Raw genomic sequence first — 26684 nt, 5'->3', positions numbered from 1 at the left:
TTGTGAGCAAAAAGCCATGGCATTTGCATGCTGTAATCATTTCCAATAGGGTTTGAGGGGAAGTCTGAAGGGAAGTAAACACATCGTTCAACATTCATGACACGGTGCTGAAAAAACGAATCATTTTACACAAAGACACAAAGAGATGAACGCTGAATATTTGAACTACAAAGATTTATTGGTGCATCTTTCATGCAGCTTTTTCAGGTCTCATTAAATGAAGCAGTTCAATTTGCCCTCTTACTAATCATCTTGTTAGTAACGGCACCATCAGTGATCACCTTAAAAAAAAGAAAAGACAAGTAAAGATCATTCAGAAGGCTGCTTTCTCTGTCATGCACACACCTGTCCACACATACTCATTCGTCACATTCGTGCTCACCTCAGTGAGCCTGTCACCATTCACCTCAGCGGTGTAAAGGTATTTGGGGAACTGGATCTTGAGTTTACCCCCATCCAAAGTGACAGTGGTCTAAAAATAATAAGAGTAATAAAAAAAACAAACAAAAAAAAAAAACAAGTATGATCGAACTGCAGTGAGTTTTTGAAATATCATCAAACATTTCAGAGGAAATAGACATATGAAATGACCTTAAACATCTCGCCATCCAGAGTCTGCAGTTCACTCTCCTTCCCGATGAGGAATATGTTGTTCCAGGTCCTGTTCATCAGAAATTTAGTCAGCCTGAAGCTATCATTCTGATAGATATCAGTTATCATTTCATCATTGATGGAGTCACTGTCGTCTTTAATTCCTACAGAGAAAATAAGACACAGTTAACACAAATCTGCACATTTTAATCCAAAAGGGTTTTTTTTATGTAAATAAGCCCAGGTTGCTTACCAAGAGCCTTTAGGAACTCCTTGTAGTTCTCCTGGCTCTCCAGCACATATTTCCCAGTGAAAGCCATGATGGAGCAAACTCTCTGCTACCTGCTGCTGAACTCAACTACATCGGCACCTGGAATCACTTTATATACCATTTCGGCTCTCTTGCCTTTATGCAAATTTGGGGGGAGGGCTCATATCTGTTTTTCATCGGTTTAACCAAATTAAGTGATATCTGTTGAGAAACCTGTCTCGAATTGATGCTCTGCCATCAGTTCTTTTCCAGTCATGCAATAAACAACTTAATAGTTGGGTGTTTTCCATTACATTCAGTTCTATCCACTAAAGTTCAAGTGCATAAATCACTGAACACTTATATATTTCTAAGCAGAGCTCTCCACCACAGGTCTATCCTGAGCTCACAATTTACCAGCTCAGTCAAAGAAAATGGAGAATTAGAATCAATGGTTTCTCTAATGGGTAAGAGGAGCCATTAGGAAAAAAAAAAAAAAAAAAAACAGTAACTGCTCACAGCCATGAAATAATACAATAATCCAACACATATCCCCTGTAGAACTCCAGCTTGTCATCTTCCCAGATTAAACAAACAAGATATAACATGTTAATATGGGAGCTTCAGAGGCGCTGCTGGCAGGATGATTGTTCCCTTCAGACAGAGCCGGGCTACCTGTGTCCCCCTGTTTCCAGTCGTTATGCTAATCTAAACTAGCTGGCTGTCAGTTTTACAGACGTGAAAGTCTAAGAGCATCTAAACAGCAAGAAAATGATTAAATGTATTTCCCCAAATATCAGCCTATTCCTTTAATTATTGCTCTTTGTGCACATGCAAATTAATGCAAAATGATAACCTTATAAGATTGATTACACAACGGATCCAAACATCACCAGGATGTGGATCAGAGGCCGGCTCTGTATGGACACAGTGTTTTACTAAGTGAGAGGAGCTGTAGCCCACACAAAATTATAATAAGATTTTTGGTTAATCTTTGTCTTTTCAGCATGATCAGGAAAACAGAATTGTGTCAGTGGATGTCGGTACACCTTTTCTCTCTTCTTTCACCGTTAGAGTAGCCATTTTTCTTACTGAACACTGTATTTTGCACGTATTCTTTCCACTGCAACTTTGCAGTGACATAGACAAATGAGCTTTGGTGACAGCTTGTCCCAGCAGTACTTTGTCACATCGCCAGCTATCCACTTTGGATTGTTCAACAACATGAGCCAACACAGGCTCAACAAGCAAGTTACATTAAAACATCTATAACGCAGGCCTCCAAAAGCCTCCACACATTCCCTGAAAATCAGCACCGTTAATCCACGGAGTCTATCAGTCTGCCTTATACTGTGCCATCTGTGGTGTTTATGTAAAAAGTTAAATTTCCTCTTCTATAAAAGCCTGCACACCAGCTGTCATGACACCAAAACTTCCTGCCTGTGTACCCGTTACACTGGAGCAGGCCGAAGACCAAATGCTGCAGAGTCGGAGGAGAAGGCAGAATCTCACAGCTCCATAATAAGCTCCACTGACTGTCAAAGCTCTGGAGAGGCCCACATGATCAGTAGCTGTTATGTTCTTCCACTGATAAGCAAGGAGGTGTTGAAGACACAGATAGAAATAGGGTTTTCTGAGCCAGCAACTCTCCTCAGCACATGTCTCATGGGCCTTCAGGAGGAGTGCTGAACGTGAACATGGTGAAGGATCACACATTGAACAGGTAAACACAAATGCAAAGGTAACACACTGACTGATTTACTACTGCTGATGTGCCACAGAGCAGAGGTGCCATGATTCTGATGAAGGGTGCTCACAGATAGCGGAGGATCCAAATCTGCTTGGATAAACATTTCATATAATACCAAAGCATGCAGCGGACACATGACATCCCTCCCCCTGAGGGGAAGAAGCCACTGAGCAGGTCGCACAGTATGAGCAACCCGAGAGAAATCTGTATGTCTGGTCCAGGACCAGCAGAGAGAAGCTTCACTTCACACAAAAACTGTGTTGTTCTGAATTGGGGTCTTGTTTTTAGACTGAAGTCCACCATTCCTGACGTTATTATCCATGTCAGTTTGACTTGTTTTCCTTTTTCTTTATTGTATTTATTGTGCATAACACTCCGTTGGGTAACTGGCCTCATTATACTTTTTTCTGCTCCCTTCTTATGATTGTTGGCTTGTCTTGTTTCTCACAATGCAAATAAACTAAATTAAAGAAAATATCTGCTGGGGATTTCTGTCCTTTGTCACAATTACTATGCAAAAATGAATGGCTGCAGGCACAGCTGCTGAGCAGTGCCTGGCCACGGGTCGGCCCAGGTGGCAGGATATATTTGAATGCATGTTTGATTAATGGTAACTGTGCCTTAGGACGTTCTCGTGTTGTTAATGTGCAATGAGAACATGTGGCATCATGAACACCTGTGCACACGAATACAACGCAATGGCTCAAGATGCAAGACAAACTCTTATTTATTGAGAGCATGTCGCACAGGCGCTCATTCCACTTTAATGAGTGTTTATTGAGATTTTTAATGTACATTGCAGTAAGGCGTCTATTTGAGGGCAATTGATCTCAAACACATATCACACAGTCTGGTTCCAGACCTCTGAGTCACCACATCTCCAATTTGTTGAAGCAAATAGAAAAGAAATGAAGTGGTATGAAGAAAATTCTGGAGTGAAATGAAAAGGCACTTGAGTCTGATTTTCGAGCGAGCATGAGCTTCTGAGAGGCTTTTGTAAATGTGACCAAAGTATCAAAAGTAAAATGCTGTTTTAAGATATGATAAGATGAATGCTTTTCATTCATGATATCCACAAGCTGTTCCTTTTCAGTGGTTTCAAATTGGCCATGCAAAGGGATTCAGTGGAAAACATTTCTTTTACTGCTACTCTTTTCTCCTGCAGATAAAGTCTTAGTTCAGACATATAGATGTCTGGGTCAGGTTTTGAGTGCAGAGGTCACAGAAGTTAACCTCAACATACAAACCCTCCACTGCCATCAACGTGGAGCTGATGCTGAAAATGAAAGACAAGCATCCTAAACACCAAAATTCTCAAATGTTATGGGTCCTTTCCATACCACTACTGTGCATTTTGACTCTGCTTGTGGAGAGGAGTCGCATGGAAAAAATGCAGTTATCTATTGTTACCACTGTGGGGCGCCCTCATTCCTCAATAGAATACCAGAGGGACTCTGCCTGGCAAAGTAACCCTTATTAATGTATTGCAATGCATGAAGTAAATGAGTTTCTGCTTCTGGCCAGATGAAACTCTGGTACGTTCACATTTGTGTTAATAAGAATCACTTCAGTTTATACACTAACACATCTGTAACAGCATTTCACCATGGAGAGGAGACAAAGGAGAGCATGTTCATCAAAGAGTATGTTTCCTCTGCTGCTGCTGCTGCTGCTGCTGCTGCTGTATGGCAAAAATCCTACTTTTGGTGTCATATCACAAGGTTCCTGTCATGGAGTTGTACTTTTTTAATAGGGGAGACATCACACATCACAAGGAAGGACGGCGGGATTCTGGTCATGCGTTCTTATGAGGAGTCAAAGACAGGACTTTTTCAGAACTGAAATTCAGTGGCCTGCTTTAACTTTTTGACTTGTGAATCATTCAACCACGGAGGAGACGGATGAAAGAAAACCCCTGATGATAAGGAGAAAAAAAGATGATAATGATCTAACTGAGAATAAAAGAAACATCACCAAAAACAACAGCGAGGAGTTTAAAACCACTTAAAACAAATGATCCTTAGTTTGATGACGGCTTTCTTGTCCCATAGACTGAAACCACCATTAAAGAGGGTAAATGTAGTTTTTATTACTCATTCTTATTGGATAACTCATCGTGTCTATAATATAAGCACAATACTAATATATATTTATCAGATTACTTTAGTATATTAATATAGAGTGGGTCATAAGATCAGGTAATTAAGCAGAAGCCACTTTAAGGCCTTTATCGAATCAGTCCATATTTTTTTTAATTATATATATATTCCCCCATAAAGTTTTTATTAAACTAGCACAAACCAGTTGACAAACAGAAAGTCCTGTCTTGTATTAATCAAATTATTTAGCACATGAAAGTGAAGTCTTTGTGTTGGTTTTGATCACCAGTCCTGATATAGGTGTCATGACGATCCCCACAATACGGCTGATTAAATGTTGTAAGTCTGAAGAACATGTGACACCCACCACAAACACAGGGTGAGCAGCCCTCCCTGCACCCCCAACCCACCCCAAATTCTTCCTCGAGGGCACAGAAAAGGAAGCCAGCAGCTTCTTTAGCCCGACATTCAAAAGCCTACAGGAGGCTGTGAGACTGATCCATTATCAGACTGACAGCTATGAGCACTCCCCTGTCTCCACCCGCTCCACCTCCCTTTACAGACGGGCCACTCAGCACTGGAGAATTTAAATTCCCCTCAATCTCAACATCAGGGCACATATTTTTTTTCTCTCAAATGCTGTTAAAAATACACACAAATCATTTCATAGTGTGCACAAGAGCACTGCCAAATACTGATTGCTCTTTAATCTGTATGCCAAGTTAATTATGTTTTGATCAGGCTTATATGGAGGAACATTGTGTAGCTTTATTTTTTTAGTCTTTCTTATCTAACTTAATGCTAATTAAAGATCAGTGAGCTGATATGATTAGACATTTGCACATGCTCGATTTCTTTAAAAAAAACTGCAAAACAAGTCTTCAGTTTCATAAAAGAAATATTTTGCTGTGTTTGAGAGCACAGAGCTGAGGCGCAAACATTTCCACAGTCCACTGTGCTAGACTGGTCAAGAGTGGTCAATTTGCAAGCATTATATAGGAGAATAAGGTCTTGTGTGTGAGGGAGAGGCCATCACTGAATAGATTTCTATATATCAAAATGCCATAACACACAGAAAGCTGTGACTGAGCTGTGGAGGAGGAATTCAGAAGCAGAGGAGAGACTGGACTTCTTTCTGAAATGCTGAATAATAACTCAGAATAGTACAGTACTGTATAGAGCTGTAAGTATGGGAATGAAATATTTAATTGTTTTTGACTTAACCTCAAATACAAAGTACTTCAGTCAGCAGCAGAAAATGTATGCATACCCTTTACTTAAAGTAGCACAAAGCCACTCTAAATAATACTCCAGTACAAGTAAATGTCCTGCATTCAAATAGAAAAGTAGTTAAGTATTATTAAAATCTACTTGTAAAGAATAGTCCATGTGGAATTAGGTGCTTTGTGTGTAAACATTAATCAGCAAAGTAACTAACTACAGCTGTCAGATTAATGTAGTGGAGTAAAAAGTATAATGTCTGATATGCAGTGGACAAGAAGTATAGAGCAGAGGAAACTGGAAATGCTGAAGTTATTGAAAGCACAAATACCACAAATTTGTACAGTACTTAAGCAAATGTAGTCACAGTCCAGCAGTGGCTTTAGTTTGGTTTAGCACAGCACTGTTTGAATGAATAATGTGTTGCATTGACAGCATGCAGTCACAGCTGGAGGACTGTGTGTAAAGCCTTCGGGGCAGTTGCAACGTCTTCCATGTGAACCGACTGGAGCAATGCAGTGGAACCCATCATTTCCCTAAGAGCTGCAGGCACTTCAGTCACGCATCCTGAAAAGAAACACAGCCCTCAAAGCTCATTTCACTTGTGTTTATTTTTCCGTGGCACATTCCGATAAAAGAATTCCTTCTGTCGTTCAGTGTCACATAAACCAAGACTACAAATTGGTACAAAATAATACAAAAATAGAAACTGTAAGTTTGTGGTGTCATTTCATTACTATCACATTAGACAAGTGTTGTTTGGTGTGAGTGACATCAGCACCTTTGACAGGAAGGGAAAAAATGCACGGTAAGTCTCTAAATAGCTAAAAGACAAAAGCATTCAGGTATTTCTATCACTCAAAGGAGATGGCTGCAATATGCAACATATTCATTGTGTTCAGAGCCCACTGCCCTCTAGAGGAGATCAAGCTACAGCAAGTCACATCACACAATAATCAAAATAAGTTACAAAAGATGAACCAGTGGTGTACACGAGACAGTGATGGCTGTGGTCAGTTTCAACAGAAAAACAACATATTGCACCTTTGACACCTCAGAGAGAAGTTGCTCATGAATTGAGGAAAAGAGCAAGTTGAACTCTAAAATAAAAATAAAATCTAGTTCACACCAACAGCATTCACAACTAAAATACACTGAAAGGGAATGTAAAAAATAGAACAAAACCGTACACAAAAGATTAAAACAAAAGGCATAGTATCTTAGTTCAAATCACTGAGAAGCAGGAGAACAAAGGTTTGGTGAATTCATGAGTTTCAGAAGGCTTCATGTAGTGTTAGCTGAGAAATGCACACGTCTGACTGCAAATTAGGGTTCACAGCACAAGCATGGCGACTGCTGAGGACAAGGCCCGACGTGGTCAGATGTCAAGTGTCAACAGCGAAGAACAGTGTGAGAAGTCAGAACTGTATAATGACACACAAATCGAGATTCAGGTGTGAAATGACAAACATCATATATCATAAGGTCACAATTTTCCAAATGTCTGAGCAGCGATTAGATTCAGTTCAGTCAGAATCATCCCAGGAGTTGGGGGCCACAGGGCAGCTGTGACTATTAGTGGATTTCTAATTTTTCAAGCAAAAATGCCCAAAAATCTCTCATTGCAGCATCTCAAATGTGAGAATTGGCTGCTTTTCTTTCTCATGAATGATAGTGAACTGTATATCTTTGGGTTTTGGACTGCTGGTCTTGAATGCATCACCATGAGCTATGGAAACTGAGTCATTTTCACTACTCATCTGTCATTTTTAGGCAGACTGACAAGGCAGATTAATCGGTCATGAAAATAATTGCTGGCTGCAGCCGAATCACTATTTAGTCAACAGCATCCCAGAAGAACCTGGGGTCTACGGCCATTTAAATATCACCGTGGAAACCAGTGGCCAACGCTTGCGACCGACACCAGGAATCTGGATGTGTTTACACACTCTTCCACAGGAAGTGGAAGATTGGGCATTGCAGCTTTAGAAACCTGGGAAGCAATTACCGTCGACAAGCTACAGATGTTTGTGTGTTAAACCGGTGACCACGAGGTTGTTCCACTACGATGAGCCGACTGCTTCATGCATTCAGTTACTGACTTGACTGACTAGCAGAGTGTGGTCCAGTGATGAAGGGGAATATTCCAGCCCCCGCAGATGCTGCATTAGCATCCACTTTAAAGCATAAAGCACAGAATGATGAGACGGCTGTTCGTTTCAGCCTTGAAACCTGAGCCTGAATACACAGTTTCAATGAAATGGTACAAAACAAAGCTATAATTAATCAATGGTGTGTTTCTAAGCTGGTATAAAAAGCTACACTACATCAAACAAAAATGAAATTTAAAAAAAATCAAGAGCAAGAAAAAAAAAGTCATAAATAAAAAGCTATGGCATGTTTCAATGGCATCATATTCAAGTAATCTTGTTCAAGTCCCTGATACTTGGTGGTTCATGTAAACATTGGAGTCATTAACACAGACACAGAACCAACAGTTCATAAGAAGGCAGCAGCAATTCATACTGTATGTACAACACACGACCGACGTCCATGTCTCCTTCACCATGCTGGTCCAGTCACATCAGTTTGTGTGAAATTCTTTGAGCGGTGCCGGAGACACTGAAATTAAAACTTTAGTACGACGAAGCTTGCAGCTGCCAGAGGGCCACATTTCCACGCAGATGTGTGACGGCTCTGCCGCGAGGCTCGACTTTGGAGAGGGGAGAGGATGGAGGAGATGACGAGGACAGAGAGGAAAGAAAAACTGAATGAAGCTCCACAGGCGCGTTCAAGCTGTGGACTTCACCTGCTGTGCTCAAAACAACGAATTCTTCGTCCCCTCTGAGGGCTTACGTGGTGAGGAATCCCCAGAGGGGCCCTTCAGCTCCAACAGAGACTACAGGAGTTAGATCAATGTTCGCTGGCGTTCATGAGACACAACCAAAAATTTTCCGAGACATACAACAGCCTCTTCTCCCTGCTTCCTGCTTCCTGCCAAGTCCACGACAAGAATCGGTTTCTTCTTCTATCTCTCTCAAACGGTGGCTTTAGAAATTACACCAGCCAATATTTCCTCTCTAAAACGTGTTCAATTTTTGGGGATTAAAAAAAAATATGTCAAGCAGCAAGATATCCTTATCACAGATACTTTGTGTTCTGTGCACTTCTAAAATTGGCTCAGCTATCACACAACTGAGAACAGGCACTGAATGAGGTGGGTGTTAGATCACACTGCTGCTTTCATCTCATTCACAGTGATGACAGTCTCATAATAACACAGATTTAGAATACCAGTCCAGAATATGGCAGTAATATTTTTACAATGCCTCAGTGTTTCCTTAGAGGACCATTTGTCACGTCAGTGTGATGACTTCCACTGGGTCTGTCTTGCCTTTGGACCTCTGCTTGCGTTTGAGGTGTCTCTGTGAGAGGGGTGGGGGAGCTGGACAAGCTGAAGGTGTTGCGGAGCTGACGGAGAGAGAAAGGAGGTCTGCAAAAGGATATTTTGGGGTAGGGGCTTGGGATGGAAGCATAGCAGTGTACTCCCGCAGGGGGTTGTGTTCCCTCTCCGTCTCCTGGCGTCACCTGTCAAAGCAGCCGGCTGTGAAAGTGTGATGAGCCCCCAGGTAGCCCCCGCTGTAGGCCATACTCAGACAGTGGCGTGGCTCTCCCGCAAGGGCCATCTGCACAGAAATTGGGCCCTGGAGCGGCAGCGCACGAGCCCCCGCCTGGAGACCAGAGGTCAGGCTTGGGTAGGAGGGGAACCCGCCCGCAGGAGTCATGGAAGGAGCCCCAGTGAGGAGACCCATTCTGTGACTCTGAAGGAAGTCCTGAGACATGTTCACCACGGGCCCCAAAGCCTGGGAGTCAGCTAGCGCTTGCAGCTGGGAGAGGGACGGGGAATGCTGGGTAAGGTGTGGGAAGCTGTCCGGCTGAAAGAGCAGCTGTGGTGTGGAGGAGGTGGAGGAGGAGGAGGAGGAAGAAGATGCTGGTCTCTGGATGGCTGACACTGGAGAGAGGTGGGAGGTCTGGGGCTGAGACTGCAGAGAGGATGGCCGATGAGGAGGAGTGGATTTGGTTTTGTTGGCCTCCTTTACGTCGTTGTCGTGAGCACTGCAGAAAGGAAAGATACGTGTAAAAAAAAAAAAAAAGATTACAAATACAACAAACATGCAGGAAATCGAACCATCCTTGAATTGCAGGGGAACAGCGATGTGTAATGATGCCTGAGGAAAAGATCTACCAGGAAAAATGGCTGCTCACTAAAATCCACTACTTTACTTCCACACGTGCACACAAGCGAACACACACAGCCACCCACTGATCAAGGAATGTGCAACTTAATTACAGTCGTTACAGCTGTATAATAATTACACAGCTCTGAGGCTATCAGGCGGAATAGCTTTGTCACATGATACAGACGTTATAAGACAGAAAGAGATGTTTTATAATGTGAAACCATGGCAACCAAAAATACAGAAATAGGGGCTTTGCTGTCATCTACCTTGAGTTGGCCACTACACATGGAGAGGCATTTCTGCCAGCATGGCTCTCTGTTAGATCTTTTTTCTCTCAACCTTTTTCCCTTGTAGGAAATTTGCTTCAACATGCTGATCATAAAGGGATACTGGATCCAACATAGGCTTTCACAAATTGGTGCTGGTGTAGTGTGTGTGTCCCTTACAGCAGCATGAGTTCAATGCACTGGGTGAGGTGGTCCCAGGTGTAGCCTGTTAGCAGATGTAGAGCAGTCGTCCAGCTTGGGGAAATCTGAAGGCAAATGCGAGATGCTGCAACACATGCAGCAGCAACCTGGGACGGTCGGAAACTCAGGAAGGCGTGATCTAGAAGAACCCAGACACAAGAGTTTCATACATTATTTGATCAAAATTACACCAGAAGCTAATAAGTTTATGTCCGACGGCCCTGGAACAAAAGAAGTAAGTCCAGTTCACCCTCTTCCTCTTAATGTACCTTGCAGTGAGACTTCTAGAAAGTAGTGAGTGTATTTGTCCATGAAAGCCTTGGTCTTGGAGAGGGAGGATAGGGGCCAGCCATTGTATAGGTCGCCTTCCTGCACCGAGGCATGGAGGTAGTAGTCAATAAAGTGGGCGGGTGTGGGCATGCACAAGTTCCAGCCAAAGGTCTCCAGCAGCAGAAGCTCCATTTTGATCAGATCCTTCTTGTTGAGAACCAGGTTCAGGCTGCACATAAAGCCCAGAGAGTTCAGCTGCTCTAGCTTGGGAACCCGATCCTCCTTCTCCTCAAATTTACCTGGAAAGAGGAAGAGATGCAGCGAGGTGAATTCCTACTTCACAACCACATGTAACTGTTTGAGGTAACAGGACATTTCAGCTCCTTTATTCTCTGCAGATGCAACAAAAAAAGACAGAAAAGGTAAAGACAGACTACCTATGTACTGAATGTTAACATGCATCATAGACAGTTAAATTCTTATGATTTCTATCTACCAAGACTTTCTCTGTGCTGTCTGTCTAAGACAATAACATGATAGATATCGGCATTACAGCACCTAGAAGACAGTTTTTGGGTGTGGTTTGGTTACATTATAGGTTGGAAACACTCTGATCTATAACTGCAGCATGAGTAGTTGTTTTTTTTTGTTTTTTTTTCCAGTTTTATTTATCATCCCATAAAAATCCACATTTTGCAGACCTGAAACAATCAGTCAATTAACAGACTAGCTGAGCAACAGTAAGACTACCTGCAACCAAATAAAGGAAAGGAATTTCATCCAGTCACCTTGGGCTCTGGGAAATGGCAAAGACTGTACAATTAATGGATTAATCAAAAGAGAATAACTGATAGATTACACAATATAATGAAAAGATTAGTTGCAGCCAATTAATTGTTAATAATCTTTTTTAAAATGATCACCGCCGAGGTCATACTTAGCAACAATGACGCCAGTGAGCAAATTAGACAACTCCTTGTAGAACTTTCCATGTTCATTATATCTCAATCAAAAATGAAATCACAACAAATATATTAATTATCTTCAAAATAATAATAATAGCTTATTAATTACAATGCAGCCAAATGGAGAAGGCCTATCGTCAGCCCTCTGGAGCCTTACTCCAGCTTCCACAAAAGCAAACAAGTGCCTGCGAAGCATTAGCAATTAAGCTGACAATTACTGAACATCTGGCCATGAAGCTAAGCTATTACACTGACAGGGAAGTGTCACTATAGGCTTACAGAGTGTGGGGCACTTAGTGAGGATTATATCACACTTTGTATGAAAAAGCCAGTCAGCTCGGACCCTAATATTTCTGTCCCTCTCGCTCACTCCAGGTCCTCAGACATTACAGCAGGGCCATTATGGTGAGCCCCCTCCCCATCCCAAGATATCCTCCTTTCCATGGCAACAGCCCCAAGGGCTTGAGGGTCCATGTGACCAATGAAGAGGGGCGATCCTGCCTTTAATCCAAGGGTCCAACAGGCCTCCTCTGCTCAAACTTTAAAGAATGAGGGTGAGGAGGTGTCAGGTTACTCTGATACAGGCTTCCCTCGAAACTATCTGCCTTAGCTACACACAGCTTTGAGTAGGAAGGCATGGAGACACATTGCAGACTTACAATGAACTCAAAATCAGTAAGCAACAGTATATAAACATTATACATCAGTGGTTTATTAAAACTCCATAGTGTGAGCACATTTAACAATTTAGAAATATAATCTAGTTTTCCTTTTCAGTTCTGTCTTCCATTAGTGCTCCTGGTATAGTTTGTTCTGTTTTATTGCCCAATTTGTTTTAGATTCTATTCAAATTTAAATACAATTATTTAAATATGCGTTTATACATTGTGTGAGTAGCAATGAAGGAGCTACGTCTGCATTTCATTGTGCAATCATATTATATAACAACGAATTTTAAAAAAAAATCTTCAACCTTACTAATGTATTTGTCAGCAACTGTAACTCCTGTGGTGATTACTAAGTGGAGGCTGCTGTGTAAACAGATAATCAAAGGACAATATAGTGAAACACAGCTGCAACAAGCAGCGGTTTTCATAAGTGTTCCCAAGTCCATGTAGTAATATCCTTTGCACAATCATGCCAGTTTTTAATACAGTGGTGACAGGGGTGAGGGATCGTTTTCGGTCACATCCCTTCCATGCAGAGATTTTACAAATTCTCTGAATCTTTTGATGATATTATGGGCTGTACATGGTGAAATCACTAAATTCCCTGCAAATTGTGCATTGAGAAATATTATGCCTCAACTGTTGGACTATTTGCCCACACAGTTGCTTTTTTTTTTTTTTTTTTTTTACAAAGTGCTGAACCTCGCTCCATCCCTGCTTGTGAATGACTGAGCCTTTCCAGGATGCCCCTTTCATACCCAATCATGATACTATCACCTGTTAACAATCAACCTGTTTACCTGTGGAATGATCCAAACAGGTGTTTTTGGAGCATTCCAGTCCTTTCCCAGTCTTTCGCTGCCTCTATCCCAACTTGTTTGGAATATTTTGAGGCCTCCAAATTCAGAATATATTCACAAAAAAGAATTTGGTTTGTCAGTTTGAACATTAAAAATCCTGTTTTTGTACTGTATTCATTTGAACATTGGTCCAAAAGGATTTGCAAATCATTGCAAGATTTGTTTTATCTACATTTTACACAACATCGCTACGTTTCTGGAATTCTGATTATAATGACAACAATTTCTAAATAACCTGTAACATCTCTTCAGCACGTCTGCACTGCTACTTCATGTTATTATTAGACAACATATACGCCAATATCAATATGTCAGCAATAAGCTAATATTGGCAGATACATTGGCTTATTGCTGACATATCAATAGCTCTACCCAGAGTTATTCCTCATTCAAAGTATGGTTAGCACAAATGCCTGTACAAAAAAAAAAAAAAAAAAAAGATAAAATTACTACATTTTCAGCAGGGAATTGGGCGGGCACGCACGCACGCACACATACACATACACACACACACACACACACACACACACACACACACACACACACACACACACACACAGCTGAGAGAGTGGTATTCAGTCACTGCTGCAGAATTACTTTGTATTATTATATTCGCTAACTAAGTTTCTTAAGTTATGTTTTGGCTTTGTCAAAATGTGGATTGAGCTGGTAATAGCAAATCTCTCTGCTGGGGTAAATCATGGTCTCTAATCTAAAACCATGGCAACCGGACATTAAAAATAGGGGCTTTATTGACTTTTCCAAGTTGCAGTTGGAAGTGGAATACAATTGTCTGCAGTTTCAGAGCTATTGTGGTTGTCTTTCATAGATCTCATTTAGCTCTTTATACCCACGTTTTAGGGAGAGGGGCGTCTTCCTACTGAGTGCGAGTTTTACCACTGATGTTGTGAGCGACCATTAAGCATGGCAGGAGAGAGGAAGAGAAAGGGAACGGCTGAAAGAGCGCGAGGGGAGGAGTGTGGGGGATCTGCAGCCCAACAGGCCACCGAGGTAATTAGCAGAGAGGCAATAATGGCATCTCTCCACCAGAACAGGAAGCACTATGAACAGGGCTGTTTACACCCACCAGGGCTTGTTCCACAGCCCAGTCCACACTTGCCCCATTCTCTCACCCTCATATCCTCTAGATCAGGGCTATGTCTGCTGCTAGACTGCTATGTCCACAGAGACGGTGCCATAAAAAGCAATCAATGCCCCCAATCTCCACACAACCCCAGTCTCTTTGATCTAAAGAGAGACACAACGCAAAGTCAATCTCCTCATTGTGCTCAGTGATTACTCTTCTGAATTACTTGTGTGGGTAACCGGGCACATGAGAGACATAGGATGCACAAAAGCATTGACAACAAAAAAACAAAGCAACTTCAGAAGGACCTACAGAAATACAGTATGATTAGAGCCACAAACCAGTTTCATTTACTGGGAAAAGAACTGACTCCTGTGTGTGACAACCTGTATGATAAAACAGTGGTTTCATTCATCTCAATGAGTCAGCACAGCAGGGGTGCAGCCACAGAGGGCCCCAGCTAAAAGCACAGGGTAGAAGGGCAAAAAATGTGATCCTGGTTGTTATCTGCAGCACTCCAACATCATCGAGCAACAGGGCCGGGTATCCTTTGAAGTGCTAATTAGAGCTGTGGCTAACTTTGCATGACTCATTTGATTGATTAGTTGTTCGGTCTAATTGATTGGTCTTAATTGTTAGAAAATAGTGAAAAATAACCACCACATTTTTCGTAAGCTCATGGCGACGTCTTCCAATTGCTTGTTTTGTCTCACAAAAAGTCCGAAAAACAAACATTCAATTTACTAACACATGACAAAGAAAATCAGTAAGTATTCACATTTGAGAGGCTGGAAAAAAAATATTTTTCTTAATAAATTACTAAAATGGTAAATCAATGATCAAAATTGCATCCGATTAATTAATTAATTAATTAGGCCAACTAATCCACTAATTGTTTCAGCTCCAGTCCTGATGTGAGTTTCAGTACCAATAGCAAAATACTACTATTGATTGTTTTACTGTATTATGTTTATGTTAGAGGAACATAAACAGCTTTTTAGACCTTGCCATCAAAGAGTTGCCTAAATGCACGCTGATATGTGCATGAATATGTGAACAAGAATACGACCAAGAATTGAACGTCAACTTCTTATACTTGACCATTTTTGATACCTCATGTCATCAATCCACCCACATGACAGTGGGCAGTCAAAAACACTCAAGTGGACATACCAACTTGAATACCTTGTAGTACTGTGTTATTTTACCATTTTATTTTTACCTCATATTTTACACTCATTCAGTCTACTGTTGTTTGATTAGCCCCTTTGCTGCACTGATTTGTAGGTCATCTTCTCACCAATACCCTGTAGCAACATGCCAACACTGATGCAGCCCCTTGTCCCATTTTACTGCGTGAATGTGACCTAAAAGAGACGGTGCATTCCTCTCCGCTGAGTTCAGTCTACCTGGAATGCAGGCAGCTTAATGATCCTATCTTCAGTCAGCGAACTAAGAAGAAACACCGATGGGGAAGAAAAAAAAAACACCTTCCTTTTCATGTACACCAACTGCCTTTCCATGCACTGCAACTACAGGACACCACTGGCTTCTCACAGCACCCACAGGTGATAGTGATGATGAGAAAAGGTCAAGTAAACAGGGAGAAGTTAAAGGTCAGGGGTTAGGGAGAGGTAAGGCTAGGATGCAGAGCCTCCCCCCAGGTGTGCTGTTTGAGGAAGAGGTGGAGGTGTGGGTGGGGGTTGTGGTTGGGGGAGATTTCCAGTGATAGGGGTTGTTTGGAAACCTGAGAGCTGTATTCTCACACAGACAGAAAGGCCTGTTTCTTACTCTTCATTTTGCTGACATCATGTGACTTTAACCCATCAGTCCTCAAAATAGTTAACTTTCTCTAAAAGAAATGTAAGCTGACAAAAATCAACTAGGTTTTCATACAGTTTTGATTGTCCAACACAAAAACTGAATCTACCCCACAAAAAAATCCCTAAACTACTTTAAAGAAGTAACTATACGTTGGAGATAGTGTGGATCAACATACAGCAAACTCACATCACATTATCAAAATCAAATACCAAAAAATGACTTGTTTTGGGAATGGGATGGAAAGTGCTACAACAAACTAGGAAATAAGGTTCCTATGGTACATTATCTCTGTAAGTTCTTCTGAAAGTGTGATGAAAAGTGACAGAAATTTAGTTATAATATGATTATTAGCACCTAAAGAAAGCTATTTTTAAGAATTGGAGTATCTTGCGCCCCTAACATAGGACGAGTGGATAGTAATTGGAAAAATCTTAATGGAAAAGATGATACATATCTTGAGACTACAAGACGTATAACTGGAAGAAAAAGAAAAAAAAAACATATAAAACTTTTTTTATTACCTTCTGTTATCATCTAATGCTGATAATCTCTTGCCAAAAAAGATTCAAGCGAAGATTTAAGGGGACCTTCAGTTTCTTCCTCACTCTCCTCTTCCTTTTCTCCTTGACTTGACAGCCATGGAGGAATTTCCTCTGCTCTTTAAACTCTTTTCATTTGCCGGTTCATCTTTCATTGGGAGTGTGAAATTGGTCACAGCTCCATCACAGAATCTCCGTGTTACCACCCCTGGCCTCGGCAGCTCTCACAATGTAGGCCTGGGCCGACCCTTGACCCCTGATGCTAATGCTTGGGTGACCAAGGAAACCCAGTCCTGTGTGTGTGCGCTTGAGTCTTAGTGTGAGTGTGTGCGGTACATTTTTGTGAGATCCATCGACTGAGGGTGTAAAGCATCTTGCCGTATGGGTGGTGAGGGCTCACACAGGCATTGTGTTCGCAAACAGAGCTTCAGGGTTTACACAACAAAACACAAAATCTGATTACAGTCTAACATTTGTACAATAGCTTATGGATTATGGAGATGGAGCTCTCATATAAAGAAAAAAGGTGAACTGGTGCTTTGGTCACATCTGATACTAATGAATAATATTAACTTTTCCAAACCCATCTGTGCATCTTTACATAATTTCTTTAATTACGACATGACAAGAGTTCCTTCAGAATTATTGTCAAACCTCTGAAAGGGGGATAAAGGGGGAAATGGGTTCCCCATTAATCTACATTTCAGGGCACCCCGCTGAGTGGTTCAGTTCTAACATGTCCCATTTTGCAGGCCACCACCTCTACCTCCCTTTCTACCCTGTTTAACATCAGCAGCCGACCTGCCTTTGAAGTACCGCTCCACTCGTTTCCCAGCCCCCCAGGGATGTGGGGCTGCTTTTACTGGCCGCCCTGTCCCAGGACTGGCTCGCTCTGCCTGTCCCTGACAAGGTGAGAGAATGAAGAGGAAACAGAGCCAGCAGCAAGAGGTAAAGGGACACCAGCAGTGCCCGGTCGGTTAAATGGTTATGGAGCAGTAAGGCGGTACCCTTTCAGTAGGAAATTCTCTAATGTACTACACTTCAACATGAATCTAAATTAGATGGTCACAAAAAACAAACTCCATAGGTTTATCCAAAGGTTGCCACCACGACCATCTCCTCATTTAGCAAAAAACATACACACACATAAACACACGCCTGCACACACAACAACCTCCACCCCTCGGTCTCTGGTCCCCTCCCCCTCTCTGGGAATGGTCTGGCTGCCTGGCTGGCTGTCCTGCTTGCATTTGACGGGCTTTTGTTTGAGGTCTGACTCGAAGAGCATATGGCAGGTGCCCCTCAGCACACAGTTCCTCCCCACCCCCGGGCTCCACGGCCTGGGTAAGTGCACCACGTAGTCAATATGACTGAGCTTCATGTGCGTTTCACAGGATGCTCTTTTTTTTTTTTTGTTAAGAGGCTGAATCAGGTTCACTGAACACAAGAGATGAAATCCATTATCACTTTCATAATAACTTGCTGTGGAAACACATCACAATTAAGAGAATAAAGAGCATCTAAGATCATAATCAAGAGCCAAACAAAAGAAACTATGTAAATAAGGCGTAAAGCATTGCCACGATGAAAAAAATCCCTAACATTCTTGTACTAGCTGCCAGCAAAGGCACATTGATGGTGTCATTTACCATAACAAATAACTGCAGTATGCAGAGCTCTGACTTCAGGGACCAGGATCTGCCAGGAAGACTGATGTGATCACTGCAGGACTTCATGGAATGTAACACAATAGAAACTTCAGTTTGGGGATGTGGACTGGATTCTACATGGAAATATTCAGTGTATACACAAGCAGTCTTCACTGAAATTCACTGAAAACACTGAATCACCCAGGATTTTGGTTTCTCTCAGTAATTGGATTTTCTGGAATGAGATGCGGTCTCTAAGTAAGTGCCCAACAGTCAATAACACGCAATCCTTGTGGGTTTAAAAAACTGACCATAATCTTACTCGTGCAAATGAAGAGGAGCTCATCCATGAACTAACACACGCACACACAAGCACCCACAAAACACACACACAATAGAATAACAGGATTAAGCAGTGACTGCTGAGAGGCACAAAAGAGGGAGCGATTAATTAACCGAGTGCGGAAGCCAGAAAATTTTAAAGAAAGACAATGTATGTGTCTGTCAAAGGCAGGCAGTGGGACCTGGGGAGGCTGTTCAATAACTAGGCCAGATTCCAAAGCACTTCAGGACAGATAAAAACCCAAGACAACTTTGAATCAAACGCCCTTTCAAGCTTTCATCAATCATGGCAGAGACTCCCTGGAGTCTTGGAGGAGTCAGAGGCAGGGGAGAAGAGAAGGGAGAGCCTGACTAACTGAAAGCCACAATCAAAAGATTCAATAAAAAAGCCTGATTAATCTATTAGAGAACAGAAGAACCTCTGTCCAGGTTGGCTTGATAATATTTATAATCACTCCATGAGCAAACTCTCAACACTATTCTTGGATTCTCATGAGATTGCTTTTAAATAAAACCTCTTTCAAGTCTCATATTCAAATTTATCCCACCACAGATACTACTCTGATTGCAAAGATGGCTTGTGTGTGACTACATGCACACAGACACACGCACACACACAAGCATGCATGCATGCACACACACAAACGCACACACACACACTCAGAGCCCTCCCAAGTGAGCAGGCCCTGTTCCAGACTCCCACTTTGACGGCATCATTAGTCTAATTACCCATGATGCCAAGGGCTGCATTAACGTACAGAAAACCTCACAGTCTGTTAATCACCAGACAGACACAGAGACACTAATAACTACCACACATCCTGCAATATGCATCAGCGGGGGAAGACTGATTAACACACCTGCTATACACAAAACACACACAAAGACACAATTTTTATAATTTACAGCAGAGAAGCATGTCAGCTACTAGTTATCAGATTAAATCATCACTTCACTCACTCCTGCAGAAACAGCTTAAAAGAGGAAGCAACTACAAGCGAAGAATAACATCAACCAGTTATCGTGTAGGGAGGAAGAGATATTTAGGAACTTAAAACCAAGCTCTCACTTGACTGTTAAATCTGCACAGTGCCATCACTTAGTATGTCTTCAGTCAGACAGCAATTTTAAGGAGGTGGTGTTTTCTATACATTTTGTTAAAATATATACAAAAAATATGTGTTATTTTTATCTCTCGCACTGAGGTCCAAGCCCATTTGCTACGACTAAGGACGTAAAAACTGGTCACAAAGTCTCAATTTGTTATAAAACGCTCAGTAATTTCCTAAAACAGCCTGGGTTCTGTAGTTCTTCGCAAATGTTACACAGACTGGAGGAAATAGTGCATTTGTTTGAGACTATTTTCAGCTGTGAATGAAAACACATTTGGCGCTCAACTGAGTAGCAAGAGTGTATGTGTGATTAACTCAAAATAAACTACAGGAAGGAGCGTAAGACTCTGAAATGGTGGCCTTTGGACAACAATGGAGCTCTATGGCACAGAGGAATAAGCTACATCAGGCTTTGGCTACACAGGGAATACTTTCTAGTATGATCAATTTCTTGTACAAGTATAGAATGCCATTATAATTAATTAATTATCACTTAGGTATGAAAACAGGCTGATCCACTAGAGAATAAACCTGAAGAACTGGGGATTGTGGGTAGGCTGTCCTCTACAATGAATCACATGTTTTCAATGACAGAGTCAAAAAAAAAAAGGAAAAGAAAAATCACACCTTCAATTCGAGGACATTTTGAGCTTAGCAGGTTTGATACTAGTTCACCTCAAAGTGGCTGGATGGGAATAAAGTAACAGCAGCAGCCCCAGATATGTGAATACAGCCAAGATCAAAGACATATAAAGTGTTCTGCAGACACAAGTATAATCCCCAACAGTTTTTCCTACAACAATAGCACAGTCATCCTACCACAATGGCAGCCTTGTTTTTCTTTTAAACTAATATTGCAGCTACAGTAAACTGTCATTACAGGCTATCAGATCAGTCTGAAAAGCGAAGCTAGAAGGAAAAAAAATACCACCATGGTCACTCAAATTAGCCTTGTTGCAGGAAGTGTTTCACCTTGTACCATCTGTGCATAAACCACAGTCAAAGTTTCTAAGAATATCTGCATATACAGATGGAGTCAAAGCACAATGCTTTTCAAGATGAAATACAAAACCTAATCTTAGTCAAGTTACCACTGTTCTACATTTAGATTTAAGGAATACAGTATCCAAAACATCAATTCAAACATGTCTGAGTCTTAAGAAGAGAAGTGAAGAGTTGGTCTTAAAATAAATGTTCTCATCACGCAAGACTTACTAGCTAGGAGCAGACAGGAGAGGGCAATGACATAGAGCTGCTTGACAGCCACATCGTAGTGGTCCATGAACAAGTCCAGCAGGTAGACGGCGAGGTGACGCGCTGTGGGACATAGCTGGTAGCGATTACTCAGGATGGCCAACAAGTCTGCAAAGTACCGTCGCATGCCAATCTGTGGAGAGTGGGCCCGGTAGACCGGTAGCTTCAGCTCCTGGAGAGGAAGAGGAGGAGAGAGATAAGGGGGGATATTAACGACAGAGGAGTGAAACAAGGGGGCTTGTAAAGAATATGAATAATAATAGAGAGCCATGCATGTCTCCTGCTGACTGGGTTTAACAGCAGAGCTGCTGTAGGTCTAAAATATGCACACCAAGAATAAAACTCAATTTACCATCAGAAATTTTTCATTATGCTTCAGCCTCATTTCAATTTCATTTCATTCACAGTCGCTGCAGAGAACAGGAGCTAATATGGGTCATTGCAGGGGTCTCAGAGCAGTGGGCTAAGGGTGGTGTGTGTGTGTGTGCGTGTGTGTGTGTGTGTGTGTGTGTGGTTGATTGTGGGGCATGGTTCCTCCGGTGGGGGCTGAGTAGTAGATAGGATTAGGTTTCACCCCTAGCACATCTCCTATTCATGTTCAATTAGCTGCATGTGTTTCAAAGTGGAAGGAAGATACTCGGGGGCATTAGCATTGAATCAGCCTCTGGTATCTTTCCAATCAGCTACAGAAAACTGGAGAGCAAAAGGCTCCAGTTTCAAAATCTGCCTCAGAGTAAGGAACAAAAAAACATTTGGTACTGGATGTACAAACTCACAGCATGTACCTTCTCTGTATTTAAGCTGCTTATATCTAAAATGTTTTTGTTTGTTGTTTTTTTGCTCTCTGTGAAGTAAAACCAGGAGTAAAACCGAGGGCTTTTCAATTGGATTTAATAAGAGATTGGGGATTGGTAGATTAATCTTCTTAAATTCAAACCGCGAGGGGTCCTTACATTAGAGGAATACAGAAAACATCCACATTGTGTCAGGACTGTCTTTTAGGAACATCCCTGAAATGAGGCTTGCTCAAACAGTCCCAATGTGGCTTGAAAGCTCCACATATCAAAAGAAACTCCTAAAGAAACACAGGCTACAGTCAAGGCTGTGTACAAATACAATGTGCTGGGAGGGCAAAATTTACAAAAATGCCAACCATTTCTTTTTAACTGAACTAAAACAACAATTCAACAGAATCCAAGAATAAACACCCCCCCCCCCCCCCGACGACCACCACCACCACATCCACATATAGCCAGAACACCCCCAGTGCCACAACCAGCCATACCAGCCAAGCCTCCCCAAACTCTCTTCTCTTCTCCTCCCACTGCTTCAGCCTCTGCCTCTGGTCCATCTGTCTGTCTGGGGGTACAAGGGCAGCAGGAGAATGGGGGTGGATGTGAAGGAGGGTAAGGGGGTGGTGGGGCTTCCAGAGTCTGGAGGGGCTCCAGGGGGGTCTGTATAGGGTGGAGAGGTGCCTTTGTGGGGGACCCGCACCATAATTAAGGATTCCACAGCTGCCTTCGCCTGATTTGCATGTCTGATAATTTGCCACATGCTACACACCACAGCTATCTCCCACATCAGGGCATTACCACTGCAGCAAACGTCATTAAGGCTGGATGAGACTGTGGGGGAGCAGGCGCCATGCAGGAAATCTTAACACTGTGTGAAGGCCTTTTTACACACAGCTCTGAAACTGGGTCCACCATTATTTTCCATAACAAAATTTACTACGCTTTCATCTTACCCATGTCTGGAAACACACACATCTAGTCATCTAAAGTTTTTTAAATACTACAAAGCATTTTTAGCATTCTCATTAAAATACAAAGCAATCTGCTCAGTTTAGACATCTTAAAATAGAAAATATGAGGGCTGCAAATGACTTTTTGTTTCAATTAATCTGCAGTTTGTTTTTGAGATGAAGTGACTCCACGCATTTAGATGCAAACATTCACTGCTTTTCTTTATCTTACAATATAACACATATTGGACTTTGATGTTTTATCAACCAACCAATAAATCAATTAATCCTCTAATAATGTGCAGATAAAACAGTAAGGAAAATAAACGTTTGCAGGGACTCAGCTTTTTTTTTCTCCCACCAACAGACCAACACCCAAACATATTCAATTTACAATCACATAGATGAGAGAAATGCAGCAAATTACAAGGAAACAACAAGCAAATTACTGTCATTTGCCTTTAAGCCATTGAGAAATTACTTGAATGATTATTTGATTATTGATATTGATTGTTGTCCCAATTTTCTGTCAAAAGACTAACAAAGTAATCAAACACACAGTGTTTCAGCATTAGAAATAATGAAGCCCTGATAGGATCTGAAAGCTTTCTTGCTCCTTAAGCTGTCACCCTGAGAAGTAAATGTAAGGTCACAGCAGCTAAGAACGAAGCCTTTCTCCCTCTGAGGAATGAAAGATGGTCAGCAAACAATTAATCAAGCAATTGTCTCATAGACTGATAGAAAATTAATGTGCAACTACTTTAATACTGATCAGTTAATACCTTGAGTTCTTTGTTGGTCAGACAAAACAAGGTATCACAATACATCACTATGGGCTGGGGGAGTTTTTGCCAGATTTTCTGACATTTGAGGGACTAATCTGCAAATTAATCGATAATGAAAACAAATATTAGTTAATTCTAATTGTGAGGTACATTAACAAAAGAAAAATGCTGCTTTAAAGATCTGACAGACCTACGACTTCAAACACAGAGACATATATATGTTAACAGCTATAGATGTATAAATACAGCAACTGACTCATCTGCTTATATTAAAATGAAGCATTTCTCAGTTCACCGCATTTACCAGATATCTGTATTTTATAACTGCCGCATTTACAATGAGGACATTGCATTATACAGTATATACTGTGGTGAGCCTGTTGCTAGGGACTTCACCAGAAATGCTGATAGAGGGCAATCAAAGCTAACATTAGACTGACCATCTCTCTCTCATTATAGTATATGAGAAAAGAGTGGGTGTGTTGTTTAGTTTCCAGCTCTGTGTACAGATTTTCAGCCTAACTGACAGCTCACTCTGAGTCAGTCACCGTCCAGAATGAGTAAAGCAGTGTGTAAATGAATGACTCACTATAAAGGCTCACAAACATACGATTCACAATCTGATACACCCCGGTCCTCGCTCTACTCATACATACAATCTCTGGTACGTTCAGACACCTGATATCTAAAACCCGATCTGTATTCATCTCCCTCAGTGCGAAGCTGGCATCAGAGTCCCAGCTCCAAGATGCCAGTCAAGTGACAGATGTCTCCATTAAAGTGACACATGGGAAGAAATATGACCACGCTTCAAGGTTAATTAAGACATTCTCAATTAATGAGCGTTAACTCCTCCATGTAATCTAATCTAGATCATGTTTAAATAGTCAACGGGACCATGTAATTATATTTTCTCCCCAACTTTGTGCAGTGAATAATATGCTGCTGTGGATTCAACACAGGCCTGCTGGTTTTGAAGGGCTTCAAGTACTGATTCTTTTCATAATCAATACATTTGCTCATTATCTTTCACAATCATTCAATCAATAAATCAAATTTTCTCTCAATCTTCTATTGATTGATTCACTTGCCACAAAAAGGCTTTTTTTCCATTGCTGACAAATCTACCTATTAAATTCTTGATTAGCTGATCAATCGTTTGGTCCATAAAATGTCCTCGATGTTCCTCGAGTTCAGTGTGACTTTGTCAAATGCTTTTCTCAGGTTGTTGGAGGATGGAAAAATCTAGACAGCCTTACTGATCTGAGTGTTTTTCGACGTCAGTGTCGTGTTTTGATGAGCAGACACAATCTGAACAGGTTCGTCTCACACTGCCAACAATAGTGTCCATTCAAAATAACATCAGACTCACCTTGATGCGGAGGGATTGATGGATATCTGCAGCTAGCTGACCTTTCCACCATTGCAACTCCCTCTCCATCTTTCCCATCCAGAGGAGACTTCAAGAATCAAGTTTAACCTGCCAAGAGAGATGTTTCCAGAGTTCAGATACCTCAAGAAGTGGCATGCTGGGCCGAGGGTGGCGAGGATAACGAGAGAATATGTTTGGAGCAGGAAACGTGCTGAGAAAACCATCTGATACAAGAGAGGCTGAATTAAAGTTACTCTACAAATTAACTCATTAAAGCGGATTTCAGCATTTAATCAGGTAGAGGCTTGTGTTTGCACTGGCAGTTATAATAGGATTCTTTTTTGAGAAACGGAGTCGTTTTGATAAAGTTTCTGAACACCGAGCTAACCCCACAGCAGAGGACTCTCCCCCAGCATAGGCCATTTTCTCTGTTCGGGAATTTAAATGGCCCAGTTAAATGCCCACCCGACCACGCTGTAGGGCAAACACAGCAGAGCAGCTTTTCAGTGATGCCACTTTTGACACGGTAGTTCACCGCAGGCACATTATCGCTAACAAACCCCGCACTTCGGTTATCATTCAAGAGGCGTCTGCACCACGAGACCGCGGCCAAACACTGAGGCTACTCAAGTTAACTGCCCACCGAGCTCACAAACACTCGCATCGCTCAAAAGAGAAAAACAAAACGCTGGGATAAACCCAAACATGTCGACACAAACACGGCTCATTTCTCCAGCACGGACATAACTTTTCCTCTCGGTGGTTATTAACATGTGCCACTCACCGCTCCAACGGGAATGCCCCCCAGACCCCTTTGTCTCAGTCCGACATCCTGAACGAGAGAACTCCTCTCCGGCTCAACTTTGAGAAAGACCTCTTTTTTATCGGCGAAAGGACACCGTTCAAATCCGCTGGCAAATTCACGAAACACCTGCCGCCGCCAAAACCTGGCAACAGGCGTTTGGTCGCGTCGTTTTCCCCAAACTGTTCACACTTTTCCGAGAGATTCCGCTCGGCCGTTTCCTCTCCGGTGGCTCCGCTGTAACAAAGTAACCTCCTCGGCTGCACCAGCTGCTGCTGTTGCGGTGCGAGGCTCGTGCGTTCGACGTGAGGGCCCGTAAGCCTGGGAGTTGTAGTCCTTTAAAGGTCAGTGTCAGAACTACAAACACCGATACTTCACCACAAGCTGTTTCAGTTTTAATCACACCGCCTGTGAATTATGTTTCAGTTTCTCAGTTTCATTAATTTTCTCTTTCATTTTAGTTCTGTTATTAGTGATTTTGTCACTTCCCTAATGAAGCGCTTTTCACTGAAAGCATCTGTAGATAACGTTTAATTGACTGATTAATTGCAAGGACCACCTTTTTTACATGGACAAAGATCGAAACAGCTCAGTTTTTTTTTTTTAAGCCATTTTTTCATAGAGATCAATGTTTTCTGATAGGCTATAAGCTAATGCTAAACAATGACGTGCTGTCAAAACTGCAGATGAGGAGGTAACAATAAGGAGTAGAATGAAGAAGAATTAAGCTGTAACTTAGAAATGATCCAATGATATAAATATCAAATAAAAATATTATTCAATTTCTTCTTT

The 26684-nt window shown here is 41.7% G+C and overlaps 2 protein-coding genes across 2 annotated transcripts; both read right to left on the bottom strand.

The window, feature by feature from the left end:
• Nucleotides 1-227: 227 nt before the first annotated feature.
• Nucleotides 228-911, bottom strand: LOC143326194 (gastrotropin-like). Its single transcript, XM_076739730.1, has 4 exons — nucleotides 845-911; nucleotides 592-755; nucleotides 383-472; nucleotides 228-281 (listed from the first exon to the last, which is right to left on the bottom strand). The coding sequence occupies exons 1-4, from the start codon at nucleotides 909-911 to the stop codon at nucleotides 228-230; spliced, it is 375 nt and encodes a 124-aa protein (XP_076595845.1).
• A 7952-nt stretch (nucleotides 912-8863) lies between these two features.
• On the bottom strand, nucleotides 8864-26115 carry ccnjl (cyclin J-like). The gene is made up of 6 exons (XM_076738399.1): nucleotides 25875-26115; nucleotides 25091-25198; nucleotides 21151-21361; nucleotides 10889-11188; nucleotides 10599-10758; nucleotides 8864-10027 (listed from the first exon to the last, which is right to left on the bottom strand). Exons 2-6 carry the CDS (start codon nucleotides 25166-25168, stop codon nucleotides 9496-9498), a joined length of 1281 nt encoding a protein of 426 aa, XP_076594514.1. The 5' UTR covers nucleotides 25169-25198; nucleotides 25875-26115; the 3' UTR covers nucleotides 8864-9495.
• Nucleotides 26116-26684: the final 569 nt, after the last annotated feature.

The sequence above is a fragment of the Chaetodon auriga genome, chromosome 9, assembly GCF_051107435.1.
Source record: "Chaetodon auriga isolate fChaAug3 chromosome 9, fChaAug3.hap1, whole genome shotgun sequence".
Classification (NCBI taxonomy): domain Eukaryota; kingdom Metazoa; phylum Chordata; class Actinopteri; order Chaetodontiformes; family Chaetodontidae; genus Chaetodon; species Chaetodon auriga.
Note: the sequence above shows the minus strand (reverse complement) of the source record. Positions and strands in the feature narration are given on the sequence as shown.